General features: G+C 38.7%; 1 protein-coding gene across 3 annotated transcripts in view; it reads right to left on the reverse strand.

Moving 5' to 3' along the window:
- Positions 1-2,868: 2,868 nt before the first annotated feature.
- Positions 2,869-17,055, reverse strand: part of Atl2 (atlastin GTPase 2) — a 43,720-nt gene continuing 29,533 nt past the window's right edge. Inside the window, exons 5-14 of one of the 3 annotated variants that reach the window (XM_021217637.2) lie at positions 16,309-16,359; positions 15,766-15,822; positions 14,512-14,604; positions 11,643-11,781; positions 10,656-10,783; positions 9,051-9,107; positions 8,273-8,344; positions 6,949-7,380; positions 5,332-5,346; positions 2,869-5,238 (exon numbers count right to left, since the gene is read on the reverse strand). In XM_021217637.2, the coding sequence (XP_021073296.1) occupies positions 5,131-5,238; positions 5,332-5,346; positions 6,949-7,380; positions 8,273-8,344; positions 9,051-9,107; positions 10,656-10,783; positions 11,643-11,781; positions 14,512-14,604; positions 15,766-15,822; positions 16,309-16,359 (1,152 nt within the window). In that variant the 3' untranslated portion in view covers positions 2,869-5,130. The remainder of the gene's footprint in view (positions 5,239-5,331; positions 5,347-6,948; positions 7,381-8,272; positions 8,345-9,050; positions 9,108-10,655; positions 10,784-11,642; positions 11,782-14,511; positions 14,605-15,765; positions 15,823-16,308; positions 16,360-17,055) is intronic. The other 2 variants (XM_021217638.2, XM_021217639.2) reach the window with 2 other exon arrangements.

The raw sequence follows: 17,055 nt of genomic DNA on the forward strand, positions 1-17,055 counted from the left end.
CACAGCATATGTTCCCACAAGCACTGATACCATAGAGACACATACACTATGCAGGGGTAATCTATTGAGCAGTGTGTAAAAACATCAATACCTGTCAATAAAAATCTGATGGCCAATAAGCTGAGGCAGAATCAGAAGGCAGGACATCTGTCAGAGAGAGGAAAAAAAAATCCATACATGTATCTGTAATATCCAAATATCACAGGCCCCACATGATCCACAAAGCCCTTCATCAGTGGCCCAGGTCTCTGTAATTTCACCCCCCACCACTACACCCACTGGGGCTCTTCCCTGCAGTCACCTTACACTATGCTGTTTAATACTGCACTGTTGTGTGGTTATCCATGATGTTGACACGATTCTCTCCTCTTTGTCTGTGGGGCTATACCTTTCCATCCCAGACTGGTAAATCTAAGTGACCTCTTTGAGCCCCAGGCGATAAAAATGAAGGTGAGGGGCTGGAGACAGCTCTATGGGTTAAATGCTTACTGTATAAGCACCAGGGCCTGAGTTCGGATGCCCAACTCTCACATAAAAAGCTGTGCAATGGCAGTCCACACCTGAGACTGGAGGATCCTGGGTTGGGGGAGGGGTGGAATGCTGACCAATCACTGAGCTCTGGAGTCAGTGAAAGACCCTGTCCCAGAACATCAATCTTGCCCCCCCCCACACACACACACACATACAAGTGAAGATGAGCATGCCCACTCTTGGACTATGGCACTGAGACACAGACATAGTTTGGATGTTAAACTTTTACTCTTTCCAAGAACCAAGTGCTCTGTGCTAAATAATGTGAGCATTCTTTACCATCTACAAGATTAATATAACCAGGACTATTCCAACAGACACATACAGGAAGCTTATTAAATCATGTTGCTATACAAAAGCTCTAAAGGTAATCTAAATATTTAAGACTTTTCACCTCTATCTCTTCCACAGTATGTCACCAGATTTTAGTTAATTACTGGATGCCTTAGTATATTGATGCCAAGGGAGAAAATATAGCCTCTGGCATCTAGGAGCGAATAGTTACCAAAAAGCCACCCAACTCAACAGGAGCTGTTACAGGTCTAAAGAAAAAGAAAACAGGCAGGGTCATGACTATTTTAGCCCATATAAAAATACTGTGAACATCAAAATGCATGGGAGACTTGTTGAGAAGAAAATGGGTGGGAAGGGGAGAGGCTACTGGGGAGCTTGGACCAAAGTATATCACATATGCATCGAGTTAAGAAGGAAAAATTTAAAGTGGATCAACAAAATGTTCTGAGCATTTACTATGTATAAAATATTTGATAATATAAAACACAAAAAATAAGAGTGTTCATTTCCAAGGAGCCTAATCTAGAATGTTATCTTCACACAGACAAAACACCAATATTACGCTCCGCCTAAAGTCAGTTCCTCACAAAGCAGATACCAACTTTAAAATAGGCCTAACTTGGTAGGAAGCTTTTTAAAAAGCATCTCTACATGATTTAAAAACTATCAGTGAGTGACACATTCTCACCACATTGTAAGATAACTGAAACGTAATTATGGTTTCCACTTTACAGGTGAAGAAGCTGAGGCTCAACTGTCCTATAGCATTTGTGCAAGTTCACAGATCTTGAAAGTGGAAAGTCAGGTGGTGGTACATGCCTTTAATTCCAGCACTCCCAAAGCCAGCACGGTGTGTGTGTGTGTGTGTGTGTGAGAGAGAGAGAGAGAGAGAGAGAGAGAGAGAGAGAGAGAGAGAGAGAGAATATGAATGTCTGAATGCTAGCACGCAGGCCCTGGTGTGTAGCAGTCAGACGGCAACTTCAGGTACGGTCCTTGCCTTCTACCTTGGGGCAGTCTGCTATATACTACTGCATCTGCCAGGCTGCCTGGCCTCAACTTCCAGGCCTTCACCTGTCTCTGCTCCCCATCTTGCCATAGGAGCTCTGGGATTCCAGCTTCTGGTAGGTTCTGAGGATCCAGAGTCTACCCCTAACGCTTACACAGCAAGCACTGAGCCATCTCCAGAGCCCCATTAGAGGTATTTGTACAGGAACCAAGATCAAACACCCCCTTTAAAGGTGTGTCTCGAAAGGTCCTTAACTAAGCTAAAATTAAACTTTTAAAAAAGCATTCATGCCAGAAGTGAAGTCTCTAGCCTGCTTGGTTCAATTCTGCAAGCAAAATAAATCCCTGCTCAGTGTTTGAAAATATAAGCTGTGGTTAAGAGCACTTGTTGCTCTTCCAGAGGACCCAAGTTGTTCCCAGCACCCACACTAGGCAACTCACAACCACTCCAGTTCAGAGGGACCAGATGTCCTCTTCTGGACTCTGTGGGCATCTGCACTCAGGTGCACATACCCACATACAGATACACAAATACATCATTAAAAAGAGAGCAAAAGCCTCAAGAGTGAGATAACACGATTTAATTTTATAAATAAGATGTTTACAGAAGCAAAGATGACTAGCAATCTATACTCATCAAAATGAGACTCACCATCAGAGCCCCAAATGCTTCTTGTTCCTTTCACAAAAGATAAAGTCTGTCACCGAGAAAAACCTTCATCTTTAAAAGAAAGAAAAACCTATTTTGTATCATTACCCAAAACTGTAGCACAGAAAACTGCTCCATGCCAGTGTTATTTCGGTGTCTGTCCCTGGCCCCTTCTGTCGTTCTGTTTGCTCTGCCTCTACCTTAACAATGGCCAGGGCCTTCCAGATGAAACTAAAGTCTTTCTTAGAGTCCTGAAGAGAATTCTAGAGGAAAAACATCATTTTTAGCAAGAAATACTATAGTGCCCAATGGTCTAGACTTTACTTTAAAAAGAAAAAAAAAGGAGGGGAGGTTTAAACTGTGTAAGTTTTTAATTTCAGAACACTTGCTAGTATACAACAAACATTTTATTTTTCATTCATAAAAACAATTTACAGCATTCATAAAACAAAGTGGTCAGAGAAATAGAGACTGTTTGGATGGATTGGTTCTGTGTAGGAACAGATGAGAAGGCAGCTGCATACCACAGATGGAAACAAATACAATCCATATGAAGAAGGACTGGGTCAGAGTGGGAGGGAAGTGTGCCAGTCAAAGCAGGCTCAGACCTCTCATGCAACTCAACATCTGAATTCTCTTAAAATCCAAAGGAGCGATTTAATAGGCCTCTGTAGAGAAGGTTATAAGTATTGGAAAAAAGGTAGTTTTACACATATAGCACACACGCACACACACGTACACATTCTCTCCTCCCCTCACACACACACACACATACACACACACACAGATGGGGGTGGGATAGAGATGGAGAAAAGATTAAAATTACTAAATCCCCAGATAGATTATCACAAAAAATATCCCTTACATATAAAGACATGGAAAAATAACTTTTTACAGGCTTAGCTTTAAAGTACAATACCTTGAGCTCTAACTCAGTGCACCCTGACCCACACTTTCAGCATGAACAAAGTTATATGGTGAGATACACACTTGAAAGAATTCCTTAAAAAAGAATCACAACTTTCATTTTATATATACAACAAATTTTTAATTATGTACTGAAAATAAATTACAGGAAATAACTTTAAAATGCAACAGAGGACAAGTCACAATAAAACATTCCCATTGAATTCTCTTGGGGGTGAGACTGCAGTGCTCAAGGAAGATAAATATCACAAATATATCAAAACTTCAAACTGTCTATGCATTCACACAGTGACATGAGCCACAAACGTTCCTTTCACAGGACTGGACTTAGTAGCCTACCACAGAACCAGATTTTGCCATAAACTACAAAACTTTTAATACAAAATTGTATTTATATATTTATAATTCATATACATGCCCTACCTGTAATTTTTAGAAAATAAAAGCTACACACTGTACAGACACTCTTAACTCACAGCTGTAGGCAACATTTTTTGGATGGAATTTTTCCCCCAATAAAATTAATGGCATATTTTATGTACATGAAGGCTAAACTGCAAAAAGACAGTTCAGTTTCCCAGATAATGCATCTCCTTTCAGGGCAGGTTTACAAATTTAAAAAGGCAAGACAAATGTACACCTCAGAATTACCTTCTCAGCTACAAGAGTTCTCATGTGATTTGTGTGGTTTCTGGAACATGCATTTATGTAATACTGGCATCAAAGGCAGTGAAGCAATATAATATACACTTTTAATGTAGTGGCTCGATAAAGGCTTCATTGTCATTCCGATCTGATTCTTGATACAGTGATTCATAAATTCTCTAAAAATTAAAATTTCAATGGGACACTATATTAAAGAGACTCTAAATAGATTTCTTAAAATATTTCCCTGAAATATCCTTTTACATAAGACAAATTTCACTGACATTAAATTCGGTAAAAAGAAAGCAAAGAATTAAACATGGCACAAACGTGCATGGTAACCTAGTGCTCCTCGGCCAATCACCGGGTCTAAGGAGACAGCAAAAGGCGGCTGAAAACCAACAAACAAATGTTCACACTCTGTGGCAGCCATCTGTGAAGCCAGTTACACTAAACTACTTCTACAGTTGATTGTAAACTTTGGTTTATTTTATCTGAGTTCTCATTGTACAGCAAGCATGAACAAGGGAGAGTGGAGTCCATGAGGAGATGAACTGTCAGTCTGTCTTTAATCGGGCATGATGAGACACCTGGTCAGTCAGGCCTGCTTTGATAGAGTTTGTTACAGACTGCCTTATGTTTTCCTCCATCAAATTATCACCCAGGGGCTTCAATACCTGTGGTATGAGAAATGTGCAAAACAAACAAAAGCATGAGGTAAAAAAAGAGTACATATAAAAACAGATATAAAAATTCAATTTAAATTAATGACAAAAATAATCAGGAATGTGAGAAATAAAAAGATGCTTCTCCCAAAAGAACAAAGAAAAAAGAAAAAGAAAAAGTTATGATGCTACAAACAATGCAGTTAAGACATTTTATAATGCAACAAAAGTTACTTTCCTCTTATTCAAACCATTTACAAATCCTATGAGACGGATGTGCAATCCATACCCTATGTGCAGCATCAAATCTGGTATGTATACAGCATTATGCAGACCGGCCCAGACGGTCCTGCTTATTGTCCTACATGTGTAAGTATGAACACGTCAGATAGAGAAAAAAGTTAAAAATCCTGTCTAATTTCTCTTCTTGTTATTGTTGGATGACAGTCTCTGTCGCTGTGCTGATGAGTGAGCACCGTGGACCCTTCGACGTCTACTGACTTCAAACAGTTTGGCAAACACCTAAAACACGGAGTGATGTGTTAGGAGAGAGACTCAGATGCCTCAGAGCTACAGTTAAAGACTAGAACAATTTCAGACTTTGTAGTTTCTCACCTTCCTGGGACTCCTCTGAAGCAAAAGAAAAGAGAAATGCAAAGAATTTTTAGACAAGACTAGCTGAACACAGTACATGTCTTCTCTGACAAAGGATGGTGTACCTCACTACACTACGCTGAAAATAACTTTAGACAGCTGAGATTCTCCCGGGAAACTCTTCTCTAATAATGGCACCTCCTAGAATCAATACTAACAGAAAGCATTTCAAAAGACAGTGTAACAATTAAAACCAAGGTAGGAGAATAGTTTTGATTAAAAAATGTAAAGTAGATTATTTTTAAAGCAGTGATGTGGAAATGATTCTAAATCTATTCTATTAGAAAATAGCAAAAGACAGCAAAGCAGTAAGACTGATTTTAAGAGACAAAACCTTGACCTTGACAAAATCTCCAGACACAAACTCCAAAGGAGACCTTAATCACAAGAGTACTTTTTAAAGAGAGTGTCCAAGTTAATACACTAGCTTAGTTTGTATCAGTGGTTCACTCGCAACCCCTTTGGCAACCCTCTACCCATTCCAAATATTTACATTATGATTCATAACAGCAGCAAAATTACAGTTATAAAGGGGCAACAAAAATAATTTTATGGTTGGAGGATCACCACAACATGAGAAATTGTACTGAAGGGCCAAAGTATTAGGAGGGAGAACCACTGATTTACACTGTCATAATGATGTTATTATAATACCTAGTCAATTTTCTTCAGAAAAAATCATTGACTCCTTCAGTCTTTGAATTGAAAACCCAAACAAACACGCACCTGTGCATCCGGATCTCTAATAATGCCTCACCTCACTGACCTAGAGGTGACATGGACCAAGCCTCTCACCTGCTCATCTGTAATAATTACAGTTTCCATTCTGTTTCTGCATATGATGAGATGATGTCTGGGCACTTAATGAGGATCATTTTAACCACCACCACAAGAGAAATGTCTATATTCAAACAATCCAGGTAGAAATATAAGAAACAGCTTTCCGTAACAGATAAGAGCTGAGCCAGGTCTCAGGCTGGCCTAGGACTCTGGCTTAACAAGAGATTACAGTTGATGCTGCTTCCTCTGTCTGTGCTGCTCGGCCCTGTTCCCTGTGTCTCCACAGAACAGATGTTGAACTTTCTTTGGAAAGAAATCTCTATGGGATTCCTCCTTAGAGTACTGCAATAAGTTGCCAGCCTCCTCACAGGAGACATGAAAATCTAACACATTTCTCCTACGTTGTTTCTTGTTAATGGTGGTTGGAAAACTTTTTTCTTACCTTTAAAATTGCTTGTTCACAGTACTCTTAGTAAATCTAGCCCTGCTCACTGTCTGCTCACATCACCAGGCTTTTAAGTAAGAATCAACCAAAGATATTAAAGATTCAAGCTAATCAAAGAAAACAATAATTATGAACAAAGGGAAACAAACCCTTAACTAAATTAGATTCTACATTAAAAACAAAAAAAACAAAACATCACCACCACCACCACAAAAAAACAAAAGCAAAAACCACCAAACCCCATCCTCATGTGAAAAAGAAAAAAGTAGGTGTACACACAAGATAGAAAGTGGGAACTAGCAATCACACAGAAGTCAGATTAGTCACTGCAAAATCAAAAAATAGATACCAACCTGTTCCCATAGTGTTTCAGCAATCTGATCAATCATTGTTCCAATTTCTCTGAACTCCCCAGAGTACTTAACATATGCCCAAGTACAAAGGGACGTCAGCGCTAGCCCCATGACGAGGTTGCATAAGACAGCTATAGAGTTTAGGCCGATGAAGCCGGTCAGTCCTGAGATGATATACATAGCAAACATGACTGCAAACAGTGTGGCAGGGGTGCGAGCAGCATAGAAGATATTTTTGCCATCATTGTGCTTTATAAAATTTGCATAGGTTTCTTCGATTTCAGCTTCAAGCTGGTCCTGATAACGGCGGCAGAATTCATCTCCACCCATTTTTTTCACAGAGCGAAACTGTTTGAGCGCCACTTCCTTGAGATCCAGGTGTTTTCGCTCCAAATCTGAAGGTGCAATGTACGGCTTGTCACCACCACATACCTGTATAGCCAAATTACAAAGAGAGATTACAAGCTGGAGGGAGTACTTGAAAAGTGTTCCTTGTCCAAAGATTTTAGACTCGTAAATTTCTTAACATGGCTCCTTTAAACTTGAGCGTAACTCATAAGTAATTACATTAACTGTCTGTGCTGGCTGGTCTCATGTCAACTTGACATACCATCAGGGTGTAAGGCATTTTCTTAGTGACTGATGAGGGAGGGTCCAGCCCATTGTGGTCCTGTGTTCTATAAGAAAGCAGGCTGAGTAAATCAGGGGAAAGCAAGCCAGTAAGCAGCACCCCTCCATGGCCTCTGCATCAGCTCCTGTCACCTGGTTCCTGCCCTGACTTCCCTCTGTGATGAACTGTGACATGGAGGTGTGAGCCAAATAACCCCTCTCCTCCCCCGCAACTTGCTTTTGCCCATAGTATTTCATTGCATCAATAGAAACCCTAAGACACTGCATCAATCAAGTAATTTTCCAATTGTGACTAAACTACCAAAACTGAAAATGCAGTTTTTACCCTGCCCTCTCCGACTTCTCTTTACCCACGAGTAAACAGAAGCAGCACAACAGATTACTAGCAAAGAACAGATTAAAGAGCACATAACACAGTGAGTACAGAGACCAGCCACTTAGTGAAGAAACTGCATTGGACTCAAGCTACTATTACTTCCATCCCAGGCTGAAAATTCTGAATTAAAAGTCAGAAAACATACCCTGCATGCTAGCCATTATTATCTAACAAATTATGCCAGCAGCGACCATAAAAAGACAATTATAGAATAATGTAGCATAACAATATGTAAGGAGTGCAAATTAGTTGAATTATTTTAAATATAAAACATCTTCTACTCTTATGTAGCATAAAGTTTAAGCATTAGTCACAAACCTGCTCCATACTTTTACAATAGACATCTCTTGCTCCTGCTACTGCTGCGAGGTTATTAGCCTCAGCTGTTGCCTAAAAGATAAAATATATATATATATATACCATTACTGTGAAAAAAATGCCCTATGACTATAAATTCCTATTAACATAATAAATAATATACAACAAATAATTATGGAAATGAACAGAAAAAATATCACTCCCTAGTTTTCCTTTCCTTTGAAAGGGTGTATCAGGATTAAAGATATGACGCAGGCTTAATAGGACTCCCTGTCTGACTAGGATTTGTGCTAAAACAGATTTGCAGACAATATGTCACCATGTGTTCAGGAAATGGACAAAGATAAACACATGTAATCCCACAATGTGCTGAGTCCTGGGAATTAAGAATTCCTTGTATGAACAACCAGATTCACACCAAAGTCATATTCAAACACAAAACTGTCTTTTGTTGCAAGGCTTTAATTACTATTAATCCACTATAAAACTGAGGTATTGCCCAAAGTGGTAAATTTTAGAATATAGGAAATGTATAAAAATAGCAATGCCCCCAAAAGAAAACATACACACAAAGTCTAACCGCACTAGATCCAGCTTCTTACTAGTAAATGAAACTGATCCTTATTTCAAACCAATAGCCCTTCATCAAAGCACAAAAACATTTAGTTCAGAGAGGCCTATATTAAACCATCATATACAAAAAGCATTTGTGTTATACTGTAACCTTCTAAAGCCATGATTTTAATTCTCCACCCCCAACACACTGTCTTACTCTTACCTGAAGCATAGACTTTGGATGTGGTAGTTCTTCTCCTTGATATATTTTAATGTATGCCTAAAAAGACAGAAGATTCACTGTATTGGTGTACAATACAATTTGATACAATGTCCCCCAAAGAAATATCATTAAACATAATAGTTCATTCACACCATGAAAATGAAATTCTAGGCCTTAAAACTTATACACTGTAAGTACAGCAAAGTCAATCCTATCCTGAATATTAACACATAGGTATGTTACCAAATAAAATCCTCTACAGAAATTTTTTAAGTTCCAACTTATCTAAAATTTTACTTCACATTTAAAAGTTTTATATGTAAAGTATCGTCTATTTTATAAAAAGAAATCTTTAATTCTCTCCTACTTTCAATGTTTCAAATAGATGTTAGAAAACATTAAATCATCATTTTACTTTAAACATTTTAACACAAAAGAAATCCTAACTTGCAGTCAAAGCATGAGACTGGGTTTTTAAGCGTACATGAAGTTTCAAGGGACAAATGGCGAAGGGCTGGGGGTGAGGTACAGGGAGTGTACAACACACACTATACACAAAAAGGAAATCCGCAAACAATAAAGGAGGAAGAAGGGAAAAGGAAGAGGAAGACAAGTTCACAGCATCCAAACACAAGGTTTTTGACCTCAACTTTCTATGGACTCAAACTTAACTCATAATTAACCAGTGACTTGTGAAAGTGCTGAGCACCTAACAGGGGAGCAGAGCCCATTAGCGTCCCCAGCTGAGCCCTCCACCCACCTCTCTCTTAGCTTGTTCAATGGTCAACTTGTTCCAACAGGAAAAGCTAAAACGGAGCAGGAAATCCTCCACAAGTAACTGACCTAGACTCAAAACCCAGATACTTCTAGCTCTTATTAGTCCTGAGAACTCTTTGGGAAGACTCTGGGAGATCCTGGGCTATAGAGCTACTCCAGGCATCGCTCACAATGGCAGAGCTGTGCTACAATGCTGTGAATGGCTCTTCTCTCCACAACAGAGATGCGGAAAAGGAAGGAGATTCTGAGAACAAATACTGTCGCTGAGTAGAAGACACCATGTGCTATCATCTTTTAAAAAAGATTTATCTGTTTCTCTCTCTGTGTGTGTGTGTGTGTGTGTGTGTGTGTGTGTGTGTGTGTGTACATCCCACGTGCAGGCACAGCCATCTGTGTTTATGTGCACTTGAGTCTGGGCCCACCCTACGCTAGCTACCATACAGAGACTAGGAGACATGTGTTCTCCTTTCATGCTGACATCCCTTTTATTCATGGTCTTTCTCTAAACTTGGGCCTCTTATTTTCTCAGTGAGCTGGGAAGCAACAAGCCCTATCCAACCCCCCCAACTGTCTCCTCCCTCTCAAGGGAGTCATAACTATGTGAGATACCAGCTTGTTATGTGCTATCTAGGATCGAATTTGGGTCCTCAGGATTGTGCGAGTACTTTTAGCAACTGACCCTTCCATACCCTTAATGTTGACATAATGAATTCAAGGCAGAAAAATATACATTGTTTTTTTTTGCAAAAAGTAAATTTCTTGTCTATAAAGATGTGTTAAAAGTTAAACTACATTTCTTTTTGAGACAGCCATTTAGAGTTCACCTACCTTAAAATATTCTACAAGATCTCTACAAGTGACTTTAGATCCACTTATCTCTTTCTCAACAAGATTTTCAGGAGCAAGCAGCAATGGAACCAGATTTCGAAGTTCCCGTTTAAAGTCTTCATCGATATCTGATGGACATGAAGTTAGCCACCATATTACTCCAAAAACAGAAACAAGTTCTCAACGACATAACTCATGAGATTTTGTTTATGAAGAGCACACAGTGAAGTGGATTCTATCAGTGAAGATTCTTTTTTCTAAAATGTTCATCTAAATATGCATGGCTTCTACAGGAGAAAAAATCCCTACTACTCTTCTACCCCACTTTCCCATCAGTCTTCAGCTCAAATGATGAACTTTCAAAACACTCCAGAGTAACTAAAACACCTTTGTTTAAAAAGCAAATCATATAGGGAACTATATTAAATTCTGGGTGTTAGGCTGTTTTTGTAGGTGTACATGCAGACAGATTACAAATACATAAAATAAATCTTTTAAATTTTTTTAAATAAAATAAAACAAAATGGTTAATCAGTATGCTATGATCAATCAGTATGCTAAAGAGTGACAAAGCAACCAGAGACAAGCTAGAACCACATAGGAGAACACTGCAACTTCCACACAATTATCACTGGAATGAAAACGTAAGGAAACGTTTACAGACAACTAAGAAACGCTGAGAGTGGGAAAAACAGTCTTCCTCAAGGAGGACCAAGCCAAGCAGTTGCTGGTCAGTCCTGAAACATATATATGAGTAACATTATACAAACTGAGCAGTTATAGTTAGAAACAGATATGCATATGCACATACACATATGTATGTCAGAACAAGTAATGAAGATAGAGGCCGTGAATTTAAAGAGAGCAAAGCTTGGAGAAGGAAAGGAGAACTGTTTTAACTACATTTATAATAGCGAGGATAAAAACAAGATACAATACAAATGCCCAAGTGCTACCTACGAGTCTCAGCAAGCACAGAAGACCCACCTTTCAGTCGTCCATCAAAACTAGGGTTCGTGGCAACTTTAAGACCAGGATGTGGTAGAAGGAAGCAACCCAGATTTGAGAAACAATTGTGAATGTGCTTCCTGACATTCTGCAGCTCTTCATGCTGGTTTTGTTTTACCTAAAAGAAGAAATAGAGTGAAGTTGTAAAAAGTTGTTTTGTTTTGTTTCATTAATTTTAAAAAGGACACATACATACCATACCCACAAACATGCACAGTACTATAGAGGGCAGTTTTATTTACTATTACTTAAAAAGTTTATTTCTGGTCACTTCTATCAACTTGAAAGGATTTTTTTTTTCCTTAGAGATACAGTTTGAAATTCCAAAACAAACAAATAACTAATTACCTGATACCTAAATAACAAGTTGAGATTGTGACTTAGAAACTAATAAATAATCTGACTTTAAAGCACTTATGTCAAAATCATACTAAACAAACTGAAGCCAAAAAAGCAGATTTTCCTAAGATTAAGACAATGAAACATTCCAGTGTAGGGGCTGGTGGTTCAGTGGTTATGAGTAGAAACTACTCTTGCACAGAAGCACTTTGGTTCCCAACAAACTACCTGTAACTTCAACTCCAGGACATCCACACTCTGGCCTCCAAATACACCTCACTCACATGCACATATCAACAGACACACAAACATACATATGTTTTTAAAAGAGCTCAGTGGGGCTGGAGAGATGGCTCAGTGGTTAAGAGCACTGACTGCTCTTCCAGAGGTCCTGAGTTCAAATCCCAGCAACCACATGGTGGCTCACAACCATCTGTAATGGGATCTGATGCCTTCTTCTGGTGTGGCTGAAGACAGCTACAGTGTACTTACATATAATAATAATAAATAAATCTTGGCGCCAGAGTGAGCAGAGGTCCTGAGTTCAATTCCCAGCAACCAGATGAAGGCTCACAACCATCTATATAGCTACAGTATACTCATACATAGATAAATAAATCTTAAAAAAAGAAAAAAAAGAGTTCAGTGTAGTCCAAACCAACAGAGTAGGAACTTCGGTGCTCTCAACAGTCTATTATGTCTGCCAGTCACTGATCTTTGAGAAAGAAGAGACTGCTATGTGTCTTAAGAATAATCTTTAAAAACACTTTTACATTTTAAATATATATTTTATGTATTTCTTTTTGTGTGCATGTGCATATAAGTGTGAGGAGGGCATATGTGTGCTACATATGGTACACATGCAGAGATCAACCTTCAACAATTGTCCTCTCTTTCCACCATATGGTGTCCTGGGAGATGGAACTACACTCACTGGGCTTAGAAACAAGTTGTCTACCTGCTACACAATCTCATCAGCCAATGAAAGAAACTCTTAAACTTTAAAAAAAAAAAAAAAAAATTAAATAATTACTAGCATGTCAACATTTAAAAAATATTTTTTTAAAAAGAATAATTACTAGCATGTCTAGATCAGGAGGTTTTTTTCCAGACAAGAGTCTCACTATGTAGCCGTAGCTGGCCTGGATTGAACCTTCCCGTGTAGGTCAGGCAGGCCTCCAACTCATGAGGGAGCCACCTGCCTGTGTCCCCTGGTGAGGGGGTTAAAGGTGTGTTCAAGTGTCAGTGCTCCATGCCTCATGCATTCTTCCAAGTGTTCTTCCAAAGACCATTCTAACAAAACATGCACTGTTCATAACAAAGACCTCTAAACAACCTACATCTCCATTAAGACAATGAAAGGTACTTATTTATCAGTATAATAATGTACATAGTAAGTGAACTAATAAACAATATGCAACAATATAGTTTAATCTCAAGAACAAAATATTGAACAAATAAGACACAAAAGAATATATTCTGAGTAAGCACGGTAATACAAACTCCAATCCCAGCATTAGGAAGGGAGGGGCAGGTGGATCTCTGTGATCCTTTTTGTACTTTATATGAAATACAAAAACAAAATCTGTTAAAAATGATAGAGGTTTTAGCAAAGCAAGCATATGGAATTGGGTGATTTGGGCACAAGTTATATATCTATGATCATTTTATAGATTTTATCTGTGATCATTAAGCTGTATACTTAAAATGTGTGACTGGATGCAGAACTGTAATAACTCTGAGACCTTGTCTTTGAAATACATCATTCAGAGTGCAGCTATGACTAATATTGTTGATCTCTTCTAAATAACCAAGAAAAAAAAAAGTAAACTTGATAAATTACCTCAGTCTGAAAATGCCTTCCAAATAATCTAGGAATTAATATCATTTTAAGAGTAAGAAAGTCATACTATGCCCCAAGTATTTGAATGATTCATTTCAATTTCTTGAGGAATGAAATGAATCTTCTGAGCCCAGCACATATCAAAAGGACCTCTCTCCATGGTCTTCTGGATGCAGAGATGTAATCTGGAAATACCAAAGCATTTCCACAGGAAAGTGCCTCTAAGGATAAAGAATCATGACCCTGTTCATGAGGTCATTTCCCAGGAATGCTTTGTGAAGCATATCTGGTTCTTTTAAAAAGGCCAAGATGGCTCAGCAAGTGAAGTGGCAGTCAAGCAAGTCTGGTGACCTCAGTTCAATATCAAGAATTCATGTAAAGACAGAAGGGACTCAACTACACAAAGCTGTCGTCTGACCTACACACATACGGTGTGACAGGTACACACCCAAACACAATAATAACAATGACAACAGTCACTTCCAAAAACATTGGTTTAGAATAGTTGCTGATGGGTAGAGAGGAACAATTGTTCTTTTACATTTATTTAAGACTACTTCTTAGGCAAGAGTCTAGCACTTGCACTGGTGATGTCAGGTAGTCCAGGAAGCCCACCCTGTGCCTAGCCTGAGGCATATGCTTTCCTCTCCAAGAGATGGAGCTTACCTGTAATCTCTTCTCAAGGAACTGCTTCCCACCTTCCAAGCCATATGAATGCTCATAAGGATAACTCCAATCTCGAATCAAAAACATTAGCGTCTACATAAAGAAAAAAAAATACAAATCACTTGTTACAAAAATGCTAAGATTATTGAAAACTCCCTCCTATAAACAACGTTAATCAAGACTAAAATGAGTAGCTCGGTGGGAAGAACATAGATGACTGTCACTTTTGATGAGGTCCTGGGTCCAATTCTCAGCACCAAAAACTTAAAAATAAAAAATAGTTCCAGTAACCAAATAGTGAGTGTGCTCTCTGTGGTTACAATCAATGCCACTTAAAGCAACTGCCCAGCCCTGGCAGCAACTGCTCAGCTCCATTTGAGAAAGTCACTCCACAGATGGAGTCATTGAAGTAATAACACCCAAAGTCAAAAATGAACAAAAGGTATATGGGGGAATCATCATTTTAAATCAGCCTATATAACTACAACTACACTTTTAGACGGCTAATTCCACACTGGTTATAGAACTGGTATTAAGGAGGCCATTCTTACAAATGTTTTATCCACACAGTATTTGATTTTTTTTACTGACATTTTGAACCAGGTAATTACTTGTGCATGGCTGTCCTCTACAGTAGGGAGATTTCTGGCCTCTACATTACATGCCAGTAGAAGTCACCACCCCACAAAACTGTGACAATCAAAAATGTCATGTCTCCTAACTGGATAAATCATTCTAGATTAGAAAAACTGATATAAACCAAGCATAGTGTATTTTACCCATTTGTACAAAAGGAAGCCAGGATCTGCCCAATTGGTTCATAAAAGTGACTGCCTAAAACAGATGTATCCGATAAAAGTGAGGCAAAATTCATGTAAGCCCACTAATATTATAGTCACTAGACGCACTGCACTCCACATACCAACAGGCAAACCCAGTGACTGTTCCCCCAGGCCCCTGCAGCCGAGAGCAGCATGAGCCGACTTCAACTTGTAAAACATCACAAAAAAGGAGCCTGCATGACATTTTATAACTTTATCGTGTCTAAGATAAATTTGACATAATTTCTTCAATTCAGTACAGTCTTAAGTTCTAGAATTAAATAACATCCAATTAAGAGAAGCACCCGCCACAAATAAAAGTACTGCAAACAAATCTAGAGTCATTTCTTTGTTTCCTAGGCAGTTGGGTTTCAACCAACCTTGTGGCTTGGAGCTTCTCACAGGTACATTCTTAAAGTGCTAAGACACTTACCTGAAATGGCTTCTGGTAGATCTCTTCCATTGCAAGTCTCCCATACTCTGTAAATAACTATAAACCATGTTAGTTAAGATAATGCCATCAAGGAGACTTAAAGATGTCATTTATAAAATTGTCTATATCAGAGTAGAAGTCAGTCTTTACTCTTATCTGAATCTCAGGCATTTCACTGGCTAATAAACTAGGTATATCAGAAATGTCTTCTAGGGCTGGTGAGATGGCTCAGTGGGTAAGAGCACCCGACTGCTCTTCCGAAGGTCCGGAGTTCAAATCCCAGCAACCACATGGTGGCTCACAACCATCTGTAACAAGATCTGACTCCCTCCTCTGGAGTGGCTGAAGACAGCTACAGTGTACTTACATATAATAAATAAATACATCTTTAAAAAAAAAAAAAAAGAAATGTCTTCTAGTTAACCAATCAACCATTTCTTTAAAGCCATACAAAATTCAACTATATTACAGGCTTATAAACATGAATTTACAATGAAAAAGAACTAAGTTTTAATACTTTGGCACATATTCTCTAAGACATACTTGTAAGTGTTGAAGATCGTCTTCTTGAATATTCTGAGACAAATTATATACCTGTTAAAACAAAATTCATTTTGTTTCTATTAGTGTTTTAATGAGTAATTCTCTTTTAGTAAGGGAGGTTATCTTAGACCTCATCACAAATTAATCCCTTAGCCACTATACTAACCAGTAGTATATGGAAAGCATTTCCTTATTAAAGAGAAGCAGTAAATGAAATTCATGAAGCAGACATACTCATGGCCCAAGTGTGCTATGTACTGTCTTTCCCTGTTTCTCAGTCTCTTTCATACTATCAAGTCATTTTTAAAAGACAAGCTGAAGCCAGGAGTGATGATGCACTCCTGAGATTCCAACACTTAGGAGGTAGGGGCTCAAGAGTCAGATGCAGTCAAAGGCCACCCTGGACTACACAGTGAGCTCCAGGTCAGGGAGAAGCAAAGGTTGTTTCACTCCTTGAGTGAGTTGGAGAATGTGAGGAGCAATGTTTAGAAGAATAAGTCTCTTCTTGGACAGGATATCTGTTCACGCAACAGGCTCTGGGCGTTTGGGTGGTTTGGTTTGTTCTAGATTTTTAGAAAGGATTTCCCTACTCAGTCCAGACTGGCCTCAATCTTTAACAATTCCCCTGCCTCTGCCTCCCATGTGCTAAGATTTCAGAGCACTGCAATGACTGGCACGCATCGTCACACATGCCATGGTCTTTTGCTTGAGTTGATGAGCCTAGGAAACGTGAAATGTTTACCAGGC

The sequence above is a fragment of the Mus pahari genome, chromosome 18, assembly GCF_900095145.1.
Source record: "Mus pahari chromosome 18, PAHARI_EIJ_v1.1, whole genome shotgun sequence".
Classification (NCBI taxonomy): domain Eukaryota; kingdom Metazoa; phylum Chordata; class Mammalia; order Rodentia; family Muridae; genus Mus; species Mus pahari.